This window comes from Hyla sarda, chromosome 2, assembly GCF_029499605.1.
Source record: "Hyla sarda isolate aHylSar1 chromosome 2, aHylSar1.hap1, whole genome shotgun sequence".
NCBI lineage: Eukaryota > Metazoa > Chordata > Amphibia > Anura > Hylidae > Hyla > Hyla sarda.
Genome location: NC_079190.1, coordinates 302,298,089 through 302,324,021, shown reverse-complemented (window position 1 = coordinate 302,324,021; position 25,933 = coordinate 302,298,089). Strand labels below are relative to the sequence as shown.

The following is a 25,933-nucleotide window of genomic DNA, read 5'->3' as shown; positions in this document are numbered from 1 at the left end:
GATAAGATGTTTAGGGACGGAGTACCCCTTTAAGGCTAGGATTCCACTTGTTTTTTTTTCTGGCTGTTTTTGGTAATCTGCCACTGAAGTTTTTGAGCCAAAGTCAGAAGTGGATCCATAAGGGAGGAGAAGTATAAGTCCTTCCTTTATATCTCCTATTCCTTTTGAATACACTTCTGGCTTTGGCTCAAAAACTGCAGTGGCAGATATCCAAAAACTGCCAGAAAAAAAACCAAGTGGAATCCTAGCCTAATACTGGGGCTGCAGTGTGCTCGCCGGGTTCACAGGTCCCGGATTGGCGAGAGGCCATAATCCCTAGCCGTAAAGCACGGTTTTGCATCGTTCACACGTGACGTCTGCCACCTTCAACGCGCCACAACAAGCCTCCGCCACTCCCACCACATAGGCCCCGCCTCCGGCTGCTCATTGGCTGAGCTCTTGACATAGTCTTCCGGGTACAAACAGAGGGGCTGAGCAGAGTGCGGGTGAGGCGGTTTTGTCTGTGATTTGTGTCTTATCGCCGGTCGGTTTGCTGTCTGTCCGGGCAGGCGGACGGGCTCTGTGTACGGGCTGTGGTACGTTTGTCAGTGACGCTGAGTTGTTGCTGTCATTGCTGCCTGCCCCTCAGATGGGGGAGCCGCCCGGCCCGTGTATGTGTGCAGCAGCAGCAGTCACCCATTATGTAGCTTTGTCCTGACAGGATGTAGACCCCGGCAGATCTGTCATTTAGTGGCCTGCATGTGCTATATGACTCGTCCTGCTGGGTCTCCTCACTATTAGGAATAGGGACTAGAGGCGGGGTCTACAAAGGGATCGTCCGAGCATTGCTGCAAGTCATATAGGGGAAGACTTATCATCCTGTGGCTGTTCCTTCTGTGTATGTATATATATATATATATATATATATATATATATATATGCCCCTCCTAATGTCCAAATAGTTGTGTGCAAGCCCTTGACCCTCGGTGCTCCGGTTCCCTTTGGATATGGATGAATGCAGGCAGCACACCAGGATAAGTGCAAAATCAAGTGCTTTTATTCCAAGGAAAGAATGACAACGTTTCGGTGATCTCACACCGCCATTTTCAGTTCCACTTGAAAATGGCGGTGTGAGATCGCCGAAACGTCATTCTTTCCTTGGAATAAAAGCACTTGATTTTGCACTTATCCTGGTGTACTGCCTGCATTCATCCATATCCAAATTATATATGTATGTATGTATATATGTGTGTGTGTGTGTGTGTATGTACGTGTATGTATGTATATATATATATATATATATATATATATATATATATATATATATATATATATATATATAAAAAATTTATTTATTTTTTGCTGTTTTTAGCTTACTTGTGCCAAATGTATCAATAAGGCGGATAGATTTTAATAAATTTTGGCACAAATTAAAAATCACCTGAACTTGCTGTAAAATGTCATTTTTCTAAGGCAAGGCGAACTTGATATGAATTTGCGCATTTTTTTATTTTTTATGTGTTGGCTCTTTTATGCACCTTTTTAATAAATGCGCACATGGTAAATATCTTCCACTGCAATGTCAATAATGATTCACTACAGTTCAAATTTTTGGGCAATTTTAAAATTGCCCAAAAACTAATTGAAGAAACATTTTGTGCCAAATTATTAACCTAAAAATGTCAGGAAGGCAATGATAAATTTCTCCCATAAACTGTGAGATTTGCATTAGACTATAGGTTATGTACGGACCTACATGGTATCTGCCCGCTCCTCCCTGTACTTTGACCAGTACCATAAAACACTGAGTAAACCTGGCATACAGATCGAAAGATCTTTTCAGCCTTTATATTGTGGCTTTAGGTGCTGTTAAATTATTATTTTTTTTAGGAATATTTGTGGAGTGTTCTTTTCTGGTTTATTACACAAAGGAAAATCCTATACAGTGATCCCTCAACATACAATAGTTTCAACATACAGTTGTCTTTGCTGGACCATCGTAAGTTGAAACCAGACTCGACATACAATGTACGGACAGTCCAGATCTGTGAAACGTGTCAGTGGCTGGAAGAACCGACCAATCAAAGTGGGCATTCACTGGTAAAACCCCTGTATTACTGAAGCATATGCACTGACTGGTGTCTGGTAGCGCCCCCTACAGTACAGGGAGGTATTACATGTTCTGTACACTTTACCTGTACCAGGGTTCGCTGCTCCTTTGGACACCAGGTGAGGGCGACTCCATTACTTTTTTAGGACATTGTGTGTTCTGTACAGGACCCTGAAGAAGCTCCTGTCCTCTACATAGACCAGTGTTTCCCAAGCAGGGTGCCCCCAGCTGTTGCAAAACTACAACTCCCAGCATGCCCGAACAGCCTTTGGCTGTCCGGGCATGCTGGGAGTTTTAGTTTTGCAACAGCTGGAGGCTCCCTGCTTGGGAAACACTGACATAGACAGTGATTTACAGCTCCCGGCAGCTCTTTCTTACTTTTATATGTAAGGACTTACTTTATATTAGTTATCTACTTATTTCTTTAATCCTCACTTTTTCCTATTTCTGGATGATATTTTGGTGCCTTTAGAACCAATTACCAGGTTTCCATAGAGTTCTGGTCTCAACATACAATGGCCGTCCCAGAACCAATTAAAGGGGTACTCCGCACCCCTAGACATATTATCCCCTATCCAAAGGATAGGGGATAAGATGTCAGATCGCCGGGGTCCCGCTGCTGGGGACCCCGGGATCTTGGCAGTAGCACCCACCTGTACGGCTTCCACCTCACACCGGCAACGCCGGAGGCTTCAGATCCCGACCACAATGGCGGAAGAGCGTGACGTCACGACTCCGCCCCGTGTGACATCACACCCCGCCCCCTCAATGCAAGTCTATGGGAGGGGGCGTGATGGACCTCCCATAGACTTGCATTGAGGGGGCGGGGTGTGACGTCACACTGGGTGGAGTCGTGACCTCACGCTCTTCCGCCATTGTGGTCGGGATCCCGAAGCCTCCAGTGTTGTCGGTGTGAGGTGGAAGCCGTACAGGTGGGTGCTGTAGCCGAGATCCCGGGGGTCCCCACCAGCGGGACCCCGGCGATCTGACATCTTATCCCCTATCCTTTGGATAGGGGATAAGATGTCTAGTGGTGCGGATTACCCCTTTAATATTGTAACTTGAGGGACCACTGTACTATACACCAATGTTTCCAACCAGGATGCCTTCAGCTGTTGCAAAACTACATCTCCCAGCTGAAAATTTAGCAGATTTGACGCTAGGGAGCAAATTGTGAAAGGTAAAATCCACTGTTGGGGTACGTTGAAATGTACATATTTTGCTGCAGATGTTCAGCAAACCTGCACCTGTGAACGTACCCTTAGGCTATGTTAACATGTATATTTTTGGTATGCTTATTATGCACCAAAAAAGGTGCTAAAAAACAGTGTGCACTGGGCGCTCCTATCGCTTTGGAATGAATGTCGGAGATGCAGGTTGCAGATCAGCCCCATTTTGTCATGATAGGGACTTCCTTTGATTGCCATGTGCAGTATACTGCAACAGTTATGTCCTGCAATGTACATTCACTGCCATAGGCGGGGTGTAATAGGACCACAAACATTGTTGCCATAGATCTATTTTTTAACTTTGTTACTGTATGCAGTATCTTTTATGATTGTGAATTGTCATATTATGTAATAGTCCCCATGTTGCCTGCAGCCATATGCTGTCTTTCCACTATATATTTTTGCATCTGTTAATTCTTCCTCTTTCTTACTAGAGTTTTGTCTGTGGCAACTTCTAATCATCCTCATGCTCCCTTCACTGCCACTATGAGTAACTCTACGGATCCTGGATCAAGTAATATAAATGGTGATTCTATGGGAGGACTTGTTTTGGTACCTTTCTTCCTTATCACTGTGATTGGTGTCGTAGTGGCTGTGGTGAGTGCTCAATCTCTTTACATTTAAAGCTTGAACCAATTTTTATGAAGTCCAGGAGCCAGAAACAAATGTTAGTAGGAAGCAATCATGTGCTGTCAGGTTCCTGGCTGGGTTGCAGGTAAAGTAAATGAAATGGACTTTTATGCAATTAAAGGTTTTAGGCCTCGTCCACACTGTGGACTTTCCCCATAGTTTACAATAGGGTTTTGCTGCTCTGTTTAGACTGCAAAATCATAGCAGCAAAATTCCTTTGGGGGGAATTGCGCAGGGACTGCAGTGCTGTCAGTATAGATGGCAATGTCCACTTGGTCCTAGGGCGGGGCGGTATGACCAAATGTGTGTATCACAGTATTTTTGTAACTTTTGGCGGTTCCACGGTATATAACGGTATTTCCTCCTTCTCCGCCTCCCCCAAATTTATTATCAGCCCAGCGCTGCCCCCATTGGGGGTAAATACTCACATGTCACCCGCAAGCGCTGCCCTCCTCGTCCTGCTTGTTGCGGCCGCCGGCGCTGACACTATACTGTGCGGTATCCCTATGCCCGGGCTGCAAAAGGTAAACAAAATAAACTAACGCATGTTCCTACATCGGCCTTACGCTGGGGCCGGGAACACCGGAGAGCGGTCAGCCTATCACTGGCTGAGGTGGAACATCGCTGCGGCCGGTGATAGGCTGATGACTGTCCAATGTTCCCATCCCCAAGAAGCAGGTGAGGCCGGTACCGGATCAACGGGAGTTGAGTTAAAGTTTATTTTGTTTTATTTTTTGCAGCCCGGGCATAGGGATACCGCACAGTAGAGAGCAGTGGCCTTCAACCTACGGACCTCCAGATGTTGCAAAACTACAACTCCCAGCATGCCCGGGCATGCTGAGAGTTGTAGTTTTGCAACATCTGGAGGTCCGCAGGTTGAAGACCACTGGTATAGAGTGTCAGCACTGGCGGCCGCAACAAACAGAAGGACAAGGAGGGCAGCGCTTGAGGGTGATGTGTGAGTATTTACCCCGATGGGGACAGCGCTGGGCTGATAATTAATTGGGGGGGGGCAGAACAGCGCTCGCGGGTGACATATGATTAGTTCCCCGATGGGGGCAGCGCAGTGCTGGGCTGATAATTCATTCATTCCCAAGGGGAGGGGCCAAACCAGTATTGCGGTATGGGAAAAAATTTCGGTATTCGGTATGAACTGGTATACCGCCCAGCCCTACTTGGTCCTACCACCAAAGTATCCGGAGGTGCCCGCCGCAAGTGGACATTATAGCCCACATTTATCAAACTGTGTGAGAGAGAAACTGGAGAGATTTTCCCACAGCAACCAATCACAGCTCAGCTTTCACTTTACCAGAGCTTGTTAGCTGTGCTGTGAATGGTTGCTGTGGGAAAATCACACAATTTGATAAATCTGAGCCTATGTCCGTAGTGTGGACAAGGCCTAACTCTTTATGTTGTCACAATAGGGCTCCCTTTTGGTAATTATAGTAGAATACACCACCATTTTTCTCTAAGGATATGTTCACACATGGCAGATATGCTGTAAATTTTCCCCCACAGATTTGCGTGCATCTTACCATGGCAGCATTGAGAATATGATTTGTTGAAATTATGTCCACATGCTGTGTAAAATATATACAGGAAGAACCACACACAATGACCTGCATTGCAGATTTTAAGTCCATTGTATGACATTTAAAGAGTACCTGTCATCAAAAAAATGTTTTAATATATTGTTAATGTCTCCCTAACAACTTTCTAATTTAATGTCATTACCTAAAATGTTTGTTTATATATTTATTTTTCAACCTAAAATATGGCCACTAGGGGTCTCCCTACATGTCTGTTTCTCAGATTTCAGACTCATGCCGGCCTGGAGTCCGAAATCTCAGTGCAGAGGACAGCAGGGCGTAATCGGGCTCCAGCAGCTGGGAACATCAAAGCACGAAGGAAAGCAATAAAGTTATCATATAAAAAAAAAGACATTGTACAGTTGTCATGATGATGATCAGCTGACCTCTGCCTCCCGTGACTGTAGTGTGAATCTGACCGGAGGAGCAGGAAGCGTGAGGAGCCACAGCCGAGTGCGGGGTTAGTGTTGTTATAGGGGCAATGATGTCACTAGAAGGGTGGGCGAGGGCCAATATTGTGATATGGACATTGCTTTAGCAGTCATGTTAGTATGCTGGCAGGAGAGGGTCAATATTGTCATAGACATGACTATAGAGGAGGAAGGGCCGGTGGAAGTGAGCCCAGCAAGGCTTCACATGATATTGCACCCCCTTCCTCCCTCCACACAGGCAGCAAAGTAAACTGGGAAAATCAGAAGAATAAAGGTACATAGGTTCACAAAAAAAAAAAACTCTCCGGGTTAGTGTCAGGTAGAGTCAGGGACAGATGAGGGGGGGGGGGGGGGGGGGATTAGGGACAGTTCAATTCATGATAGGTACTCTTTAATTTTTGGACAAGCTACAGACTTATGGTATGTGACATTTGGAATAAATCTGCAGCTGCAAGAAAACATTGGATTAAACATTTACATACACTGTAAAGCCGGGTTCACACAGCAGAATTGCTGCACTGAATTCTGCATGGATTTATAGCCAATACACTTCAATGGGATTACGATGTCCCATTCACATAGCAGAATTTCTGCTGCAGGAATTCTATAGAAGTGAATTGGTTATAAATGAATGCAGGATTCAGTGCAGAAATTCTGCCATGTGAGCCTGGCCTAACAATCCGCATGATTTGGTGCATATTTAGGTGTGGAAAATCTTCTGCATTTCTGTCGTGAGTGAAAGTACCTGAATAGTAAAATTGTTGTTCACCATGTTTCCCTCCAGTTCCCCAGTCATCACAGCTGACTCTCCATAACTTTCCCACTTTCCCTGGAAGCAAATGACTTCATCATAACCTGAAGCCTTATCTGTATCTTACCCACCCACAGTAAGAAACCACCTTCACCTACCTCCCCTTCCTGTATTTACCAGCAGGATCTAGTCTCCTTCCCACAGGTCCTGATCCTTGCATAATCATTGAAACAAGGCTATGTTCACACTGCTGGGAACAAAAAACAACAAGAACAAACCTAGCTACTAAATGTAATAGGAAGCAAGAAAGCCTAGTTTCATGGTCTGACTCTAGTCACCATGTTACTACTATTTATCCATCCTTGTTCTTTCAGATCACACTTCTGTAGAGATTCTCAGTTCATATGTTTAGCATACCAGTTTTCTTACAAGCAGTCTAATATAGTCATCTTAGTAAGAGTTATTCTATCTTTTCTGATAACCCTGTACCATTTCTTCTTTCCCACTTACAGATCATGTATATAAAGAAGAGGAAAAGGTAATGACAAAAATTAATAGGACAAGTTATAGGATCTCTGCTCTATCTTGCACCACGGTCAGGTTTAAGAGATGATTGGCTTCAAAGTAAAATTAAGAAATGGCTAGAGTGGCATGTTAGGTGTCAGGAAATGAAGTAAAAAAATGAGGTGAAAAGACACAGATAACAACCAATATTTTGATGCCATATTTAGCACCAAACACTGAAACGTTTGGGCACTTTCTAATATGTTACTGGCTGAAGTGAGAAAGGAATAAAAGTGCTGCCTCCATTTCTAGGCAGCATGAACAAACCTGTATTACGTTACCTAAATTGCCACAGTTGGTAGTTCTTAATGGGACTGTTGCTCTATAGCCATAGTAATTCCATACTACCGTATTTTCTGCCAGTTAATGTATTGATTTTATGGTTTAATATCACACATATGGCCTTGGGGCAGGGATATTAGCATACAGTAGTACACAAGTAGGGCACCCAATGTAAGGTTTATACTGGGAGGTACAGACATTGCTGAAGTGATGACAAGGTGTAGGCTGTAGTTTTGCTTCTCTGATGTTATGCAGGAGCAGCGTTCCGCACAGACACAGCTTTTCAGTGTATAGAAATTCTAGCACCTTATGGTTCCTGTAAGCTGCGTCAGTGTGCTCTACTCCTGGATAATGTCAAAAAGGCACGCAGTAAGAGAATATTTTGGGGACGTAGCATACACTGTAATATTAGGATAAATGTAGGAAGTATCCAGCATTTATCCCAGTATATTAAAGGGGTACTCCGGCAAATATAATTTTTTTAAATCAGCTGGTGCCAGATTTGTAAATTACGTCTATTAAAAAATCTTAATCCTTCCAGTACTTAATAGCCTCTGAATACTACCCTGGAAATTCTATTCTTTTTGGAACACAGAGCTCTCTGCTGACATCATGACCACAGTGCTCTCTGCTGATATCATGACCGCAGTGCTCTCTGCTGACATCTCTGTCCATTTTAGGAACTGACCAGAGCAGCATATGTTTGCTATGGGGATTTTCTCCTACTCTGGACAGTTCTTAAAATGGACAGAGATGTCAGCAGAGATCACTGTGGTCATGTTAGCAGAGAGTTCTGTGTTCCAAAAAGAAAATAACTTCCTCTAGTATTCAGCAGCTAATAAGTACTGGAATGATTAAGATTAAAGAAGTAATTTACAAATCTGTTTAACTTTATCGCACCAGTTGATTTAAAAAAAAAAAAAAAAAAAAGTTTCCACCGGAGTACCCCTTTTTAAAGTTTGAGCCAATTACTGACAGAGCTGTGGGACCAGCTGATGTCTATTCCATTCTCCGACATGACGCTACCTGTCTTTCTGTGTGTTAGGGTGCATTCAGACCTCCTTTCGGCGATCTGGCTGCCGGATCCAACTGGCATGCTGCTGTTTTCAGTCCGGCCACAAAACCGCATATGTGGCAAAAATGAGCCGATCAAAGTCACTATCTGACTCCAGTTGGCGCATTTAAATGAATGCGATTCTGCCCTGGTTCGGTGGGATACGGCAGCGGCTGTCTTTTACATTTTCCATCCAGATCCCTGAAACGTGGTGTAAAAGCACCCTTAACCTTTTAAGGATGCAGGGACCTATGACCAAATATGTGCATCACAGTATTTTTGTTGCGGGCTGCCGGCGCTGACACTCTAGACTGTACGCTGTATCCCTATGCCCGGGCTGAAAAAGGTAAAGAAAATAAACTTTAACGCATGTTCCTATGTCGGCCTCGCGCTCTTCCTGGGGACGTGAACGTCGGAGAGCCGTTGGCCTATCACTGGCTGCAGCGATGCTCCACCTCAGCCGGTGATAGGCTGAGCCCACTGTCATATATGAAGTCAACTAGCTTCTTACATGACAGTGGGCTCAACCTATCACCGGCCGAGGCGGAACATCGCTTCGGCTGGTGATAGGCTGACGGCTGTCCGACGTTCCTGTTACAGGAAGCTGGTCCGGACCGACGGGGAAGGTGAGTTAAAGTTTATTTTGTTTATCGTTTGCAGCCCGGGCATAGGGATACAGCGTACAGTATGGAGTGTCAGTGCCGGCGGCCCCCAACAAACAGGAGGACAAGGAGGGCAGCGCTTGCGGGTGATATGTGAGTAGTACCCCGATTGGGGACAGCGCAGCGCTAGGCTGCTAATTAATTGGGGGGGGGGGGGGGGGCAGAGCAGCGCTCGTTGGTCACATATGATTAGATCCCAGATGTGGGGACAGCGCAGTGCTGGGTTAACTCATTCATTCCTGAGGGGAGGGGCCAAACCGGTATTGCAGTATGGGAAAAATTCATATCGTGCAGCACCAAAGTTTCGGTATTCGGTATGATCCGGTATACCGCCCAGCCCTACCGTATCATACCGAGTCAGTCCCGGCAGCTAAGGACAGCCGGGTCCCTGGGCCACTAGCGTGCGGCGCGCTATTAACCCTTTAGACGCGGCATTCAAAGTTGATCGCCGCGTCTAAAATGAAAAGCTTCCCGGCAGCTCATTCGGGCTAATGGGGACCATCGTGGTGAAATTGCAATGTCCCGCTCAGCTAGAACGTTGAGCGGAGGTCCCCTTGATAGGGATGACCCTTATGTTTCTAATGACTGATCAAAATATTAATACTAATATGCCATTGCTGCTGTAAAAATATCTGTTCCCTACCCCTTAACCCATGTACATGAGCTTGCAATATGCTCGTGACTACGATTGAGGCCTTGCCATGACGCCGATACAACTGAGATAAGGAATAAAAGACAAAATATCTGACGAACAGTGAACTCTTGAATTTCCCAGTAGAAAAACTTCTGCCACGAAATTAATGGACACTAGATATGCTAATGTATACGGACACAATAGTCAAACAACCAATCAAAATGTAACATGCTAATTCTGATGTCATAACTAAACCTCCTTCTTTGTCAAATGTAAAAACTAAATGTACTTCCTGGATTAAACAGAACTCTTTTTGGGGCAGCTGCGAGTATGCCAAAAGAAAGTTATACCAACATCCTGTCTGGTGTATATTTTCTTATGTCGACACTTGTATATAACAGTATAGTCAATCACATTTGAAAGCCTCACCCTTGGGACATCCCTGACACCTTCACTTACCTCTGTCGTGTCCGATCGGCAATTGATTGATTGCTCCAAGCCTGAAATCCAGGCTTGAGCAATTGACCGCCGATTACACAGATTATTGCTGTGCATTGACAAGGCGAAGATGAGTGTATGAGATCGGTATGTGCAGTGAAATAAACACCAGGGGGGCTATAGCACTGCAAAATTAAGTGTTAAATGATCTTTATTAACTACTATTTATTTATTTCTTTTTAAACCCCTTCCCTTATAAAAGAATCACCCCTCTTTTCCCATAAAAAAAAAAGTGTAAATAAAAATAAACATATGTGATATCGCCCCGTGCGGAAATGTCCGAACTATAAAAAAAAAAAAAAAAAAAAATATATCAATCAGATTAATATAAAAATGGTACCGATAAAAACTTCAGATCACTGTGCAAAAAATTTGCTTTCATACCGGCCTGTACGAGGAAAAATAAGTTATAGGGGTCAGAATTTTAAACGTATAAATTTTCCTGCATGTAGTTTATAATTTTTTTTATTTTATTTTTTTGAAATAATACAAAATCAAACCTATATAAGTAGGGTATCGCTTTAAGGCTAGGATTCCACTGAGATTTTTGCCCTGCGATTTATTAATTTTTTATTTGACTTAAAAACGCCAGAAAAACTGCCAGTTTTTCCCTGCGTTTTGGCTTTTTTTTTCTGGCGTTTCTACCTTTTATGTGGAATTTGGCTTTTTTGGCACCTTTAGCGTTTTTTGTACAAATAGTTGGGTACCCAAAAAAATAAAAAATGCAGTAGGGATGTAAAAAAAAAAAATGTATTTAACAAAATGTTTTTTTTTTTTTTTTTTTTTTTTTTTATAGCAAAACTTAAATTTTTTTTTGTAAAGTGTGTGTGTGTTTGTGTGTTAACTTTTATTTTAATGTAGTACTACTACTCCCAGCATGGAACACACTGTTTACAGTCCTGACACCTGATGCGAGCATCCATAATATAGCAGAGATGCGGCTCTATATAGCACTCGCATCTCTGCTCTGTACTGTGGCCAGTGATGTGAATAGAACATCATTCATATTTTCCGCCCAGAGGTGTGATTAGCCGGATGGTTGCAGCCAATCACAGCTCTGAGGAAAATATGAATGAGTGAGTGGCCGGAGTACAGAGCAGAGCAGAGATGCGAGCACTGTATACAGCCGCTATGTCTCTGCTATAGACAGGATGACTGCAGCAGATGTCAGTAGTGATACCCGCTGTGATCTGTTCTTACCTGCAGGTACTACTACTCCCTCCCAACATGGAGTATACTCTGCTCCATGCTGGGAGCTGTAGTTCCTGCATTAATAGACAGATTGCATCGAGTGTAACTTCTGACACCCGCTGTGATCGGTCTATTAATGCAGATACTACAGCTCCCAGCATGAAGCAGAGTGTACTCCATGTTGGGAGTAGTAGTACTTGTAGTTAAGAACACATCACAGCGGGTATCACTACTGACACCCGCTGTGATCCTCCTGTATAATTTATAGATGCGGCCGCTCTTCTATGGTCCCCTGCACTGCTGTATATATACACATTCCTATTTCCCACAGAGAGCTGTGATTGGCTGGACCCATATGGCCAATCACAGCTCTCTGCAGGAATTATGAATAGGTGTATATATACGGCAGTGCTGGGGACCATAGAAGACCGGCCGGCCGCATCTATAAATTATACAGAAGGATCGCAATGGGCGATCTGTCAATTAGTACAGGTACTACTACTCCCATCATGGAACAGTGTGTTCCATGCTAGGAGTAGTAGTACCACCTAAAATATAAAAGGGGGGGGGGGAGTGAAAAACACACATACACACTACATTTTTCTTAGTGTCGGCTACATTTTTAGTGCTTTACCCGCCCACATAAATTGATCCCTGTTTAAAAATTAATAAAAATTTTGTTATAAAAAAGATACATTTTGTTCGATACAATTTTTTTCCATCACTACTGTATCTTTTTATTTTTTTAATGGCACCCTACGAAATTTTAAAAAGTATCTCCATCACTTTTTTTGGATCGCTAAAGTCCAAAAAAGAATGAAAACCGCCTCAAAAAATGCAAAATTTAAAACCAACATGGCGTTTTTGCTCTCCCATAGACTTCTATGGGAGGAAAACACCACAATTTCAGGGCAAAAACCGCCAAACTAGGTTTTGTCGGGCGATTTGAAAATCCAGCCTCTGAGCCCAAAATTGCTGAAAAACGCCAAAAGGATAAAAAAAAAGCCAAACTGAAAAACTCCAAGTGAATCTGGCATTTTGCAGTTTACTATTGACTTGCAGCTAACATCTGGACGCGGCGTTCTTTTTGCTGAAAAAACGCTGTGCGGGAAAATTGGCATTTTTGCAAAAAAAAAAAACCTCAGTAGAATTCCAGCCTAACCGTATGGACCTACAGAATAAAGATAAGATGTCATTTTTACCGAAAAATTTAGTGCGTAGAAACAGAAGGCATTTTTTCTTCAATTGTGATGCATAATGAATTTTTTCGCTTCACTGTGGATATTTTGGTAAAATGACTGTCACTGCAAAGTAGAATTGGTGGTGCAAAACATAAGCCATCATATGGAAATTTAGGTGCAAAATTTTAAAGCATTATGATTTTTAGATGGTGATGAGGAAAAAATGAAAATGCAAAAATGGAAAAACCCTGCGTCCTTAAGGGGTTAAGATGGGTTGCATCTGTACTAAAGTGGCCATCTTGCTAAAATATGTATATTACCCCCTTGATATATAGCAGATATAGAATATATTTTTTACATATACTAATGTATTTTTTGTCTTCGTTTTATTTCCTGGAGGATCTTTTTTAATAAAATATTCTCTGCCAAATTTAAGTGGCACCTTATGTAATAATTGCACCTCTTTTAAAATTACAGGGGAGAAATGACAGATAAGACCAACCAGAACATGATCATAAATTGCCTGTCCCACTGAGTTGCATGTTGTAAAGCAACCTCTTCATATCATGCACTACAAGATGTCTTTGTATTATAAATATAGTTTTCTTTCCATGTTGAAGATAGGATTTTAATGTTTTGGCTAAATTAGTTTCTATCCGTATGTTTTTCAGAGTGGACAGACTTAGACATCATTTACTACCCCTGTACAGCTATGATCCTGCCGAAGAGATACATGAAGCAGAACAGGAACTACTAGGTCAAGAGACAAAGGTACGTTATTTTTTATTGCTATACTACTATTCAAAGAATATTAAGCAAGCTACATTTCACACTGGTACAGTGGTCCCTCAACATACGATGGTAATCTGTTCCAAATGGACCATCGTTTGTTGAAACCATCGTATGTTGAGGGATCCATGCAATGTAAAGTATAGGACAGTGGTCTACAACCTGCGGACCTCCAGATGTTGCAAAACTACAACACCCAGCATCCCCGGACAGCAACAACGCTGCCCGGGATGTCGCCGTCCTTCGCTGTCACCGCGTCCCTGAGGTGTCCCCGACGCTCCTGCAAGGCCTCTGCTTCCCCGGCAACCGCGCTCTCCGTCGCCGCTCCGCACGCCGCTCCTATTGGATGACGGGACGGCGTGCGCGGCGACGTGATGACTATGTAGAATGCCGGCAATGCAGAGGATTCCGAAGAGGACGCGCCAGAGCCCCGAGGACAAGTGAGTGACCATCACCGGAGTTCACGAGGCACCGTAAACTGCTATCCGGTGGCAGCTGAAGCAGTCTGCGCTGGCCGATAGCCGTTTATGCGATGGCCCCGACATAAAAAAGCACGAGAGGCCATCGTATGTTGAAATTATCGTATGTCGGGGCCATCGTATGTCGAGGGGTCACTGTATCTTGTTACTCAGGATATTTCGGGTTACTTAGCAAAGAATATATAATTGAACCAAGAGAATTTTATTGCAGTACAGGAGAATAGTCTAGCTGTACATTCCAAATGATAGCATAAGAACAAGCTGTAAACTTCTGCAAACCAGACAATAGTTGCTAGCATTGCTATTGTATCAAATACATAGTCAGCAACTAAACCTGATATGGATTTTATCAGTTACCTTGTAATTATCTTACTCCTGGCCACATCCATATACAGAATTTAGATACCGAATCATACCAAAATAAATCAAACGGAGCCATGTAAGTTTAATACTTCAAAGTTCTGCTTCCTCTGAGCTTAACAGCCAAGCTTATATCACCATTGCAACTAACATAGGTTCCCACCCTCACTAGGGAGGTAAGTATAGCTGTAGCATACCACATAAGGTATGCTCTTCCTGAAGTGTTGGCGGGCTCCAAAAAGTCTTTGTTCAAGAACTTCCTCTACTCGATGGTAGGGGTTTGAAAGAGGAGCAGAGAGTAGCATGGGGGATGGGCTTTGTCAGTGGCTCTGTCCCAAAATGGTAATTTTATGTTGCACTTACATAGATGCAACATAAAATGGCCATATAAATATACACGCACGCACATATATACATCCATTACAAACCAAATGGTGGATACAATAACCCCATGACTGCATAGGGTTTCTCATCATGATTCCAGGCATAACTTCCCCCCCCCCCCCCCCAAGTAGTAAAACTAATATACTAAAAACCTTTTACACCCCTGACCAATCTGTATCACAGAGTGTGGATGTGCGCACATTCTAGGTGTTATTGGGAACTAGTGGCGGGATATATTTATGATCATTGGGGTGTGAAGAGTCCCTATCACTCCGAAGAGCATGCTTTTCCATCAGCTTTGCCCACCAGAGGGAGACAGTCTTGCTGGTGGAGTTGCTTTGCCTTGCTAGGTGGCTTTCCAACACAACTCCGGACTTGCCTATGGTGATCTCTTAAATGAAAGTCTTCTAGGGGGGTGGATAGGATTGATGTGGAACGGCATAAACTTACTGGCATTAAGAAGTTCTTCAAGTAGTGAAAGTTGTTCACAGTGACGCACTTTAGCATGTGGGAGATAGCCGATATAGTACGCCCCTTTTGGTTACACAGTGTGGTATAGCACGGAGACTCTCGGGCTGAGCTTGCCTTGACTTTTTCTCCCTTTGGGTGTGCCTGTCTAGTTCTCTTCCTGCACTGTCCCTTTATAGTCTTTTACTTGATTGTTCTAGATTGTGTGGTTTGTCTGTGGGTGGAGCTCAGAGGCTTGGTGTGGGGGCGGTCTGCTGCTCGGGGTCATTACTTGCCAGGTCATGATGTGAAGCTATTCAACCTTCCCTGGGGGTTGGATTAGTTGCCCTGCTTTCTATTCCATATCCCAGGGTTTCCTATGTATTTGTGATTGATCTTACAAGCTGTTTTTGCCTGTTTTTTTTTATTTATTTTTGTAATTTTTTTTATGTATTGTTTGGAAAACCCTAGTAAAAAGATTTGCATGAACACATTTTAGTAAAATACTAATTTTGTAATACCCATTCTCACCTTTAAAGAAAGGGAGACTGGAATCAGTTTGCCCACAGGCAGCAGAGAGATCTCCCTATAGACAGCTTTTTATGACTTTCTGCTCTTAACCCCTTAAGGACCCAGCCCATTTTCACCTTTAAGGACCCGGGCATTTATTTATTTTTTGCACATCTGACCACTGTCACTGTAAGCATTAATAACTCTGGGATGCTTTTCATTATGATTCCGATATTTTTTCGTGACTTTGTTAGTGGTACATTTTCATCGATACTGCATCAATTCTTGAAAAATGCCATACTTTGATGAAAAACTTGAAAATTTAGGAAAATTTAGCATTTTTTTTTTTTTACTTTGAAGCTCTCTGCTTATAAGGAAAATAAACATCCCAAATTATATCTTGATTCACATATACAATATGTCTACTTTATGTTTGCATCATAAAGTTAACATGTTTTTTACTTTTGAAGACATCAGAGGGCTTCAAATTCAGCAGCAATTTTCCAATTTTTCACAATTTTCAAATTCTTAATTTTTCAGGGAACAGTTCAGTTTTGAAGTGGATTTGAAGGGCCTTTAAGATATTAAAAATACCACATAAATGACCCCCTTATAAAAACTGCACCCTCAAAGTATTCAAAATGAAATTCAGTAAGTGTGTTAACCCTTTAGGTGTTTCACAGGAATATCAGCAATGTGAAGGAGAAAATTTAAAATCTTCATTTTTTACACTCACATGTTCTTGTAGACCCAGTTTTTGAATTTTGCCAAGGGGTAAAAGGAAAGAAATGATCCTAAAATTTGTAACTCCATTTCTCTCAAGTAGGGAAATATCTCGTGTATGTCAAGTGCTCTGTGGGTGCACTAGAGGTCTCAGAAGGGAAGGAGCAATAATGGGATTTTGTAGAGTGAGTTTTTCTGAAATGGCTTTTGGGGGGCATGTCACATTTAGGAAGCCCCTACAGAACAGCAAAAAAAAAACAAAAAACACACACATAAGATACTATTTTGGAAACTACACGCCTCAAGGAACGTAACAAGGGGTACAGTGGGCCTTACACTCCACAGGTGTTTGACAACTTTTCGTTTAATTTGGATGTGTAAATGAATTTTTATATTTTTTTTCACTAAAATGCTGGTTTTCCCTCAAATTTTACATTTTTACAAGGAGTAATAGGAGAAAATGTCCCCCAAAATTTGTAACCCCCATCTCTTCTGAGTATGGAAGTACCTCATGTGTGGACATCAAGTGCTCTGTTGGCGCACTACAATGCTCAGAAGAGGAGGAGCACCATTGAGCTTTTGGAGAGACAATTTGTTTGGAATAGAAGTCAGGGGCCATGTGCGTTTACACAGCCCCCCGTGGTGCCAGAACAGTGGACCCCCCCCCCCCACATGTGACCCCATTTTGGAAACTACATCCCTCACAGAATTTAATAAGGGGTGCAGTGAGCATTTACACCCCACTGGCGTTTGACAGATCTTTGGAATGGTGGTTGTGCAAATGAAGAAAAATTTAATTTTTCATTTTCACAGACCACTGGTCCAAAAATCTATCAGACACATGTGGGGCGTAAAGGCTCACTGCACCCCTTATTACATTCTGTGAGGGGTGTAGTTTCCAAAATGGGGTCACGTGGGGGAGGGTCCATTGTTCTGGCACTATGAGGGCTTTGTAAACACACGTGGCCTTCAATTCCGGACAAATTTTCTGTCCAAAAGCCCAATGGCGCTGCTTCTCTTCTGAGCATTGTAGTTCGCCCACAGAGCACTTTACATCTACATATGGGGTATGTTCTTACTCAGAAGAAATGGGGTTACAAATTTCCCTTGTGAAAATGAAAAATTTAGGGTAACACCAGCATTTTCATTTTACCATCCAACCTTAACGAAAAAATTTGTCAAACGCCTGTGGGGTTTTAAAGCTCACTATACCCCTTGTTAAGTTCCGTGAGGTAGCTTCCAAAATGGGGTCACACGTGGGTATTTATTTTTTTGCGTTTGTCAGAACCGTTGTAAAATCATCCACCCCTGTGCAAATCAACGATTTAGGCCTCAAATGTACATGATGCGCTCTCACTCCTGAGCCTTGTTGTGCGTCCGCAGAGCATTTTACGCCCACATATGGGGTATTTCCGTACTTAGGAGAAATTGTTACAAATTTTGGCGGTCTTTTTTTTAATTTATTTATTTTTTCCTTTTACATCTTGTGAAAATAAAAAGTATGGGGCAACACCAGCATGTTAGTGTAAAAAAATATAAATTTTTACACATGGTGTAGACCCCAAATTTTCGTTTTCAAAAGGGGTTGAACTCAGAAAAAGCCCCCCAAAATTTTAAATTCAATTGCTCCCGAGTTCGGAAATACCCCATATGTGGCCCTTAACTGTTTCCTTGAAACACGACAGGTCTCTGAAGTGAGAGTGCCATGAGCATGTGAAGACTAAATTAGAGATTGCATAGGGGTGGACATAGGGGTATTCTACACAGGGTGCCTCCAGCTGTTGCTAAACTCCCAGCATGCCTGGACAGTCAGTGGCTGTCAAATGCTGGGAGTTGTTGTTTTGCAACAGCTGGAGTGTTTTTGAAACTCTGCCGTACAGTAAGTTTTACATTTTTATGGGGGGGGGGGGGGGGGTATGGGGGGGCAGTGTAAGGGGGTGTATATGTAGCGTTTTACCCTTTATTTTGTGGTAGTGTAGTGTTTTTAGGGTACATTCACACGGGCAGGTTTAGGAGCTTGCCCTGCAGCCAAAAATGTGACGCAGCTCAGACTTGAAACAGGAAACTCACTGTAAACCTGCCTGTGTTTGGGGGGGGACAGCTGGAGACACACTGGTTGGAAAACCTTCAGTTAGTTTCTGTTACCTAACTCAGTATTTTTTAACCAGTGTGGCTCCAGCTGTTGCAAAATTACAACTCCCAGCATGTACTGATCGCCGAAGGGCATTCTGGGAGCTGTAGTTATGCAATAGCTGGAGGTACGCAACTACAACTCCCAGCATGGCAAGACAGCCGTTTGCTGTTCGTGCATGCTGGGAGTTGTAGTTTTTAAAGATTTAGAGGGCCACGGTTTAGAAACCACTGCACAGTGATCTCCAAACTGTACCCCTCTAAATCTTGCAAAACTACTAATCCTAGCATGCCCTAACAGCTGTCTGGGCATGCTGGGAGTTGTAGTTTTGCAACATCTGAAGGGCTACAGTTTAGAGACCCCTGTATAGTGGTTTCCAAACTGTGTAGACCCCCAGATGTTGCTAGGCAACAACTCACCGGCTTTCGTAGGATTGCCGCACGTCATCGCCACCCACCGCCGCTAAGTGACCGCCGGTTCCCCGGCTCTGTCCGGACTACAGTGGGTGGGCAGAGCGGGGAACCGAACTTAAATACACACACCCCTCCCGATCTGCTATTGGTCGCTTCTGACTGACCAATAGGAGGGGTGGCACCCTTGCCACCTCACTCCTATCCCATCAGGGGTTTCTTGGACACCCCCTTATTTTCCAGGTCACTGGAGACCCGTATAACCCGGAATCGCCGTCAGAAGTGACCGGCGATTTGCGGCGATCGCCAAGCGGCAGGGACCGGAAGTCCCATGGGCGTACAGGTACGCCCTGTGTCATTAAGTGGTAATCAAGCTTTTATATTTTATGCATAACTCCAGTGTTGTACTCCTGGCCATTTCCGCAACGTTAAATGCTAAGAGAGACAGAACACGCAGGTTGGTTGGGATGCCCAGGCAGCTGTATCATACTCCATAAGCTGGGCTGCATAAGAGTAATCTGTGCTGATAAATTACATTATTCTGTATCAAATAACGGCTTCTGGTGGGAGATGAGAAGTTTTGACAGACTTGCATCTTGCTGATTTGCCTGCCCGTTAGACTTTTTTTTTTTTATTCTCCCATTATGCCCAGGCTGCCGCCACTAAAAAAATAAATATTGACTTACCTCGCGCTTCTTCCCCGATGCCATGAGTATCGCTGTCCTGTACTCGGGTGTGGTGGTCTTCCTACTTTAAAGCCCAACACCTCACGCTGCCACTTAGTTAACCTCTTGGCCAATGATGGGCTGAGCGGCAGTGTAATGTAAAGGTCCTGTCCCCGATCTTCTTCCTGTTTCCCTGTCCCGATACATCACACTGCCACTCAGCCTATCACTGGCCAAAATGGAAAATTACTGCGGCCAGCGATTTAATGAGCAGCACATATGTGTCTGGCCTCAGATCAGGAAGAAGACTGCACTGGAGAACGCAACAATACCAGTGGCATCAGGGGAGCAGTGAGACAATATTTTATTATTTTTTTTATTGCAGCAACGCAGGCATAAAGGGAGAATAAATAATGTTGGAGTAGTACCCCTTTAACTCCTTGGGACGAAGGGCATATGCATACGCCCTCGCGTCCCGTCACTTAAGGACGGAGGTCGTATCCATACGCCCTCGGCATTTCCGATCACTGCCGCTCGCCGGGCGGTGATCGGACCGGGATGACTGCTGATATCTATCAGCAGGCATCCCATGACAATGCCTAGGGGGGTCCTGAGACCCCCCCCCCCCCATGTTGGCAATCACAGCAAATCGCAATTCAGACCTGTGATTTGCTGCGATCCGGTCAAATCGGGTCACTGGTGACCCGATCGCCCGGAAAATAAGACTGATCGGAGCTGTCAGAGCCAGCTCCGACCAGCCTAAAGAATAGGTGTTGCCACCCCCTCCTATCCCCTGCCATTGGTCGGTCAGGCTGACCACCAATGGCAAGAGGGGGGCGGGGGGGTTAAAGTTTCATTTCTGGCCACCGATCGGAAGTCGGTACAGAGCGGGGGGAAACGGGCGGAGAGGGGGGAGCATGGCCCGGCTTACCGGGACCTTCGGAGGTGGCATCGGCGGCAACCACGGAGCAGCGGCTGCAGCAGGAAGACTGGCGGCCGGAAAGTGCGGTGGAGAAGGCTGCAGTGAAGATCGCGATAAGTGATCTTCACTGTGGCCTTCTAAAAGCTGCAAAACTACAACTCCCAGCATGCCCACACAGCCAAAGGCTGTCTGGGCATGCTGGGAGTTGTAGTTTTGTAACATCTGGAGGATCACAGTTTGGAGACCACTGTGTAATGGTCTCAAAACTGTGGTCCTCCAGATGTTGCAAAACTACAACTTTCAGCATGCACGGACTGTCTGGGCATGCTGGGAGTTGTAGTTTTGCAACATCTGAAGTGGCACAGTTTGGAGACCACTATATGGTGGTCTCCAAACTGTAGCCCTCCAGATGTTGCAAAACTACAATTCCCAGCACGGCCAGACAGTCAGGGCATGCTTGGAGTTGTAGTTTCGCAACATCTGGAGGGCTACAGTTTGGAGGCCACTACTTAGCGGTCTCCAAACTGTTCTTCCCCAGTTGTTGCATAACTACAACTCCTAGCATGCCCAGACTGTCCAGGCATGCTGGGAGTTGTAGTTCTGCAACATCTGAAGGGCCAGATATTGCAGAACTACACGCCCAGCATCCCTGACTGTCTGGCCGTGCTGGGAATTGTAGTTTTGCAACAGCTGTAGGCACACTGGTTGGGAAACACGGAGCTAGAGTCTGTTTGGCTGGGTTCACACCACGTTTTGTTAAATACGGCTCCCGTATACGGATGGGAGGAGGGGGCGGAGCTTAATCGCGGCGCCCGCACTCAGCCGTATTCGGGAACCGTATTTAATGTATGTCTATGAGCCGGCCGGAGTGAACCGCAGCCTCCGGTCGGCTTAGTTTTCGGCCGTATGTGGTTTCCCGACCGCAGGCAAAAAACGTGGTCACTCCGGCCGGCTCATAGACATGCATTAAATTGGGTTCCCGAATACGGCTGAGTGCGGGCGCCGCGATTAAGCTCCGCCCCCCCTCCTCCCAATCGTATACGGGAGCCGTACTTAACAAAACGTGGTGTGAAGCCAGCCTTTCCTAACTCGGTGATTCCAACCCGTGTGCCTCCAGCTGTTGCAAAACTACAACTCCCAGAGTGCACTGACAGACTGTACACGCTGGGAGTTGTAGTCTTGCAACAGCTGAAGGCACATGGGTTGGAATCACTGAGCTAGAGTCTGTTTTCTAACTCAGTGGTTCCCCACCAGTGTGCCTACAGCTGTTGTAAAACAATGGGATTTTTCTCCCATTACCCTTTGTAGAAATGGTAAATTTGGGGAAAAAAACTGCACTTTAGTGAAAAAAAATATTTTTCATTTACACATCCGAATTTAACGAAAAGTCGTCAAACACCTGTGGGGTGTTAAGGCTCACCGGACCCCTTGATACGTGCCTTGAGGGTTGTAGTTTCCAAAATAGTATGCCATGTGTGTTTTTTTTTTTTTTTTTTTTTATTTAGCGGTTCTGGCACCATAGGGGCTTCCTAAATGTGACATGTCCCCAAAAACCATTTCAGCAAAATTCACTCTCCAAAATCCCATTGTCGCTCCTTACCTTCTGAGCCCTTGACTGCACCCGCCGAACACTTGACATCCACATATGAGGTATTTCCTTACTCGAGAGAAATTGGGTTACAAATTTTTTTTTTTCCTCCTATTACCCCTTGTAAAATTTCAAAAACTGGGTCTACAAGAACATGCGAGTGTAAAAAATGACGATTTTGAATTTTCTCCTTCACTTTGCTGCTATTCCTGTGAAACACCTAAAGGGTTAACAAACTTTGGGGGGTGCAGTTTTTATAATGGGGTCATTTATGGGGTATTTCTAATATGAAGACCCTTCAAATCCACTTCAAAACTGAACTGGTCCCTGAAAAATTCTGAAAATTTTGTGAAAAATTGGAAAATTGCTGCTGAGCTTTGTCCTCTATGTTTGCATCATAAAGTTGACATGTTTTTACTTTTGGAAGACATCAAAGGAGACATATTGTATATGTGAATCAATATGTAATTTATTTGGAATGTCTGTTTTCCTTACAAGCAGAGAGCTTCAAAGTTAGAAAATGCTCAATTTTCAATTTTTTTCATCAAATTTGGGAATTTTTCACCAAGAAATGATGCAAGTATGGACAAAAATTTACCACTAACATGAAGTAGAATATGTCACGAAAAAACAATCTCTGAATCAGAATGAAAAGTAAAAGCATCCCAGAGTTATTAATGCTTAAAGTGACAGTGGGCAGAATTGCCAAAAATGCGCCCGTCCTTAGGGTTATAATGGGCTCCGTCCCCAAGGAGTTAAAAGCCTAATTTTACCACAAAATCTTTACTCTACCAGCTTTAAAATCCAGCCCACCTCCCCTCATGAAATCTCCTGAATGTCACTGTGGCTTTCTTTGTGCATGGAGCGGGGTTAACACATCTTCTCCATGCTTCTCTATGGGAATGCTAGAGATACAAGAGTACAGCACCGTTTGTATATCCGGCTCTCCCATAGAGCGGGAGTGTCAACTTGGCTCTGTGCATGTGGAGATCCATCAAGCTGTTCAGGAGATGATGCAGGGTCCCAGCGGTTACAACCCCCTTCCCATACAGACACTTATTCCTGTGGATAGGGGATAAGTGTAAAAGAAAAAAAAATAAAAACGCTGGAATACCTGTTTATCTCCTTATTTGTATTCTACTGAATTTACCGGGCAGAACACTGGCCAGCCTTCTGGCTGTGCTCGGAACATTTAGTTCTGAATGCTGTGCACGTGCTGTGGGGGTCGGCCACTCCCCCTCATGACATTGCGTTGGCGCAGTTTTTGGAACATTAGTTCTGAATGCAGCTGGAAGGCTGGCCAGTGGAGTACCCATTTTAATGGCTCCAAATAAGTAATAAGAATCAAAGATGAATGGGACAATATTGGACATTTTATTTATTGACTTTATTTGAATTACCTTATCTATTACAGGTTGTACATGGATGGACAAGTGGCTACCATCAGTACAAAAGGCCATCAATAAGGGATGTGACAGCATAAATATCCCAGGCTAAGGAAACGGTCTGAACATGGGTTGGAAGAGCACAGAAACCTCCCATCAGAGACTTACAGCGGTTCTTCATTTACAACCATTTTCTAGTTAATGTTTTATTTAAAGAAACCTATTGTCTTCATGTGTATATACATATATAATGATGCAGTGTGGAAGTTTGCATATAAATATATAGAGTATGCTTGTCGGCATACATGATTTTATCTGGGGCAAAATTGGACAATTTGTTCAATACCCTAAGGCTATGTTTACGCGGCAGAATTTCTGCACAAAATTCTGCAGTAAATTCCGCAGAAATGAATTGCCCATTCACGTCAATAGGAATCAGCTGTCCCATTCATTCAAACAGCAGAATTTCCATTGGAGTGTATTGGCTACAAATTCATGCAGAAATTCTGGTGTGTGAACATGGCCTTAGGTCGGATTCACACGGCAGAACTTGTGCACTGAATTCTGCGTGAATTTATAGCTAATACACTTCAGTGAGATTCCGCTGTCCCATTCACACAACAGAATTTCTGCTGCAGAAATTCCTTTGAAGTAAATGGGCTATACGGGGGAGATTTGTCAAAACCTGTGCTGAGGAAAAGTTGCCCATAGCAACCAATCAGATTGCTTCTTTCATATCCCAGAGGCCTTGATAAAAAAATAAACAACCTGATTGTTTCTTTTTTAACAAAGCCTCTGGGATATGAATGAAGTGATCTGATTGGTTATGGGCAACTTTTCCTCAGCACAGGTTTTTATAAATCTGCCCCTAAATTCATACAGATGTCTGTGCAGAAATTCTGCCATGTGAATCCGGCCTTAGACCAGCTTCACACTACAGAATTATTGCCCTGAATTCTGCATGTATTTATAGCCAGTTCACTTAAAGGGGTACTCCCACCCTAGACATCTTATCCCCTATCCAAAGGATAGGGGATAAGATGTCTGATCGCAGGGGTCCCGCTGCTGGGGACCGCCGCATTATTGCATGTGGCACCCACCTGTGTTCTCACGTCCGTCCCCTCAATGCAAGTCTATGGGAGGGGGCGTGACGGCTGTCACGCCCCCTCCCATAAACTTGCATTGAGGGGACGGGTGTGACGTCACACGGGGGCGGAGTCCTGACATCACAGACTTGCGTTCCCGGAGTCGCGACTCAGACCCTCCAGCGGTTCCGGTGAGAACACAGGTGGGTGCCACATGCAATAATGCGGCGTTCCCCAGCAGCGGGACCCCCGCGATCAGACCTCTTATCCCCCTATCCTTTGGATAGGGGATAAGATGTCTAGGGTGGGAGTACCCCTTTTAAATGGAATTCCTGCAGCGGGAATTCTATGCAAAAGTCAGTGCAGAAAATCTGCCGTGAACGCGGCCTTAGGCCATGTTCGCACCAGAATTTCTACATGGAATTTTGCTTAAAAATTGTGCATTAATTGATAGCCAATACAATTGGATTCTGGTGTCCCATTCACACAGCAGGATTTTTGCTGCAGGAATTTTATTGAAGTGAATGGGCCATTCAGCCCTGCGGAATTTACTGCAGAATTCTGTGCAGAAATTCTGCTGTGTGAACGTAGCTTAAGTTTCATTAATGCTACATTCACATGGATGTTACTGGCATCCCTTCTCTGTTTTGAAAATAGGTACAGGGTTATGTTTTTTTTGAGGATGTTTTCTTTAAAATACATTTAAAAAAAAACCCTTCCTATAGTGTAAAATGAACCTTAAGGCCATGTTCACACGGCAGAATTTCCACATTGGAATCCAGCACAGTAATTCCGCTGCAGCAGAGTCCCATTAAATTTAACGGATTCTGCTGTACTGTGCACATGGTGAAATTTCCGTGTCATATGTTTCTGGCGTGGAAATTCCATTTTCCATTTCCGCACGAAGGATGAATACACTCATTGTTTGTGCAGAGTCCGAATGGAATGCCTAGCGATCTATGAGATGGCGCAGTCCTAGCGCCAGCATATTATACCAGCACCCAGCAGTGTGCTGAATGTGAACATAACCTTAGGCTTTAAGTCCCAACCTCACTGTGAATCTGATGATCTTAACTGGAAGCAAAGTAAATCGCTATGATGCTTGCAGTTCAGCCTCATTAGGTCCACGTTTAGGCCAGGTCTTGAGGCCACTGGTCTGTCTGAAACTGACAGTTTTTGTATTTAACAACCCATCAGCTGCAGTTTTAGGCTCAATGGCAGTTTCCCAAAATTGCAGCATGCTCTGGCATTTGTTTTCAAGAAGTTGTGC

The 25,933-nt window shown here is 44.0% G+C and overlaps 1 protein-coding gene across 2 annotated transcripts; it reads left to right on the top strand.

Moving 5' to 3' along the window:
• Window positions 1-358: 358 nt before the first annotated feature.
• Window positions 359-24,316, top strand: SMIM29 (small integral membrane protein 29). 2 transcript variants are annotated; one of them, XM_056557582.1, is made up of 5 exons: window positions 359-485; window positions 3,753-3,915; window positions 7,232-7,257; window positions 13,457-13,556; window positions 23,608-24,316. In XM_056557582.1, the coding sequence occupies exons 2-5, from the start codon at window positions 3,805-3,807 to the stop codon at window positions 23,674-23,676; spliced, it is 306 nt and encodes a 101-aa protein (XP_056413557.1). In that variant the 5' UTR covers window positions 359-485; window positions 3,753-3,804; the 3' UTR covers window positions 23,677-24,316. The 2 variants fall into 2 exon arrangements, with proteins under 2 accessions (XP_056413557.1, XP_056413558.1); XM_056557583.1 differs by having other exon boundaries at window positions 457-575.
• Window positions 24,317-25,933: the final 1,617 nt, after the last annotated feature.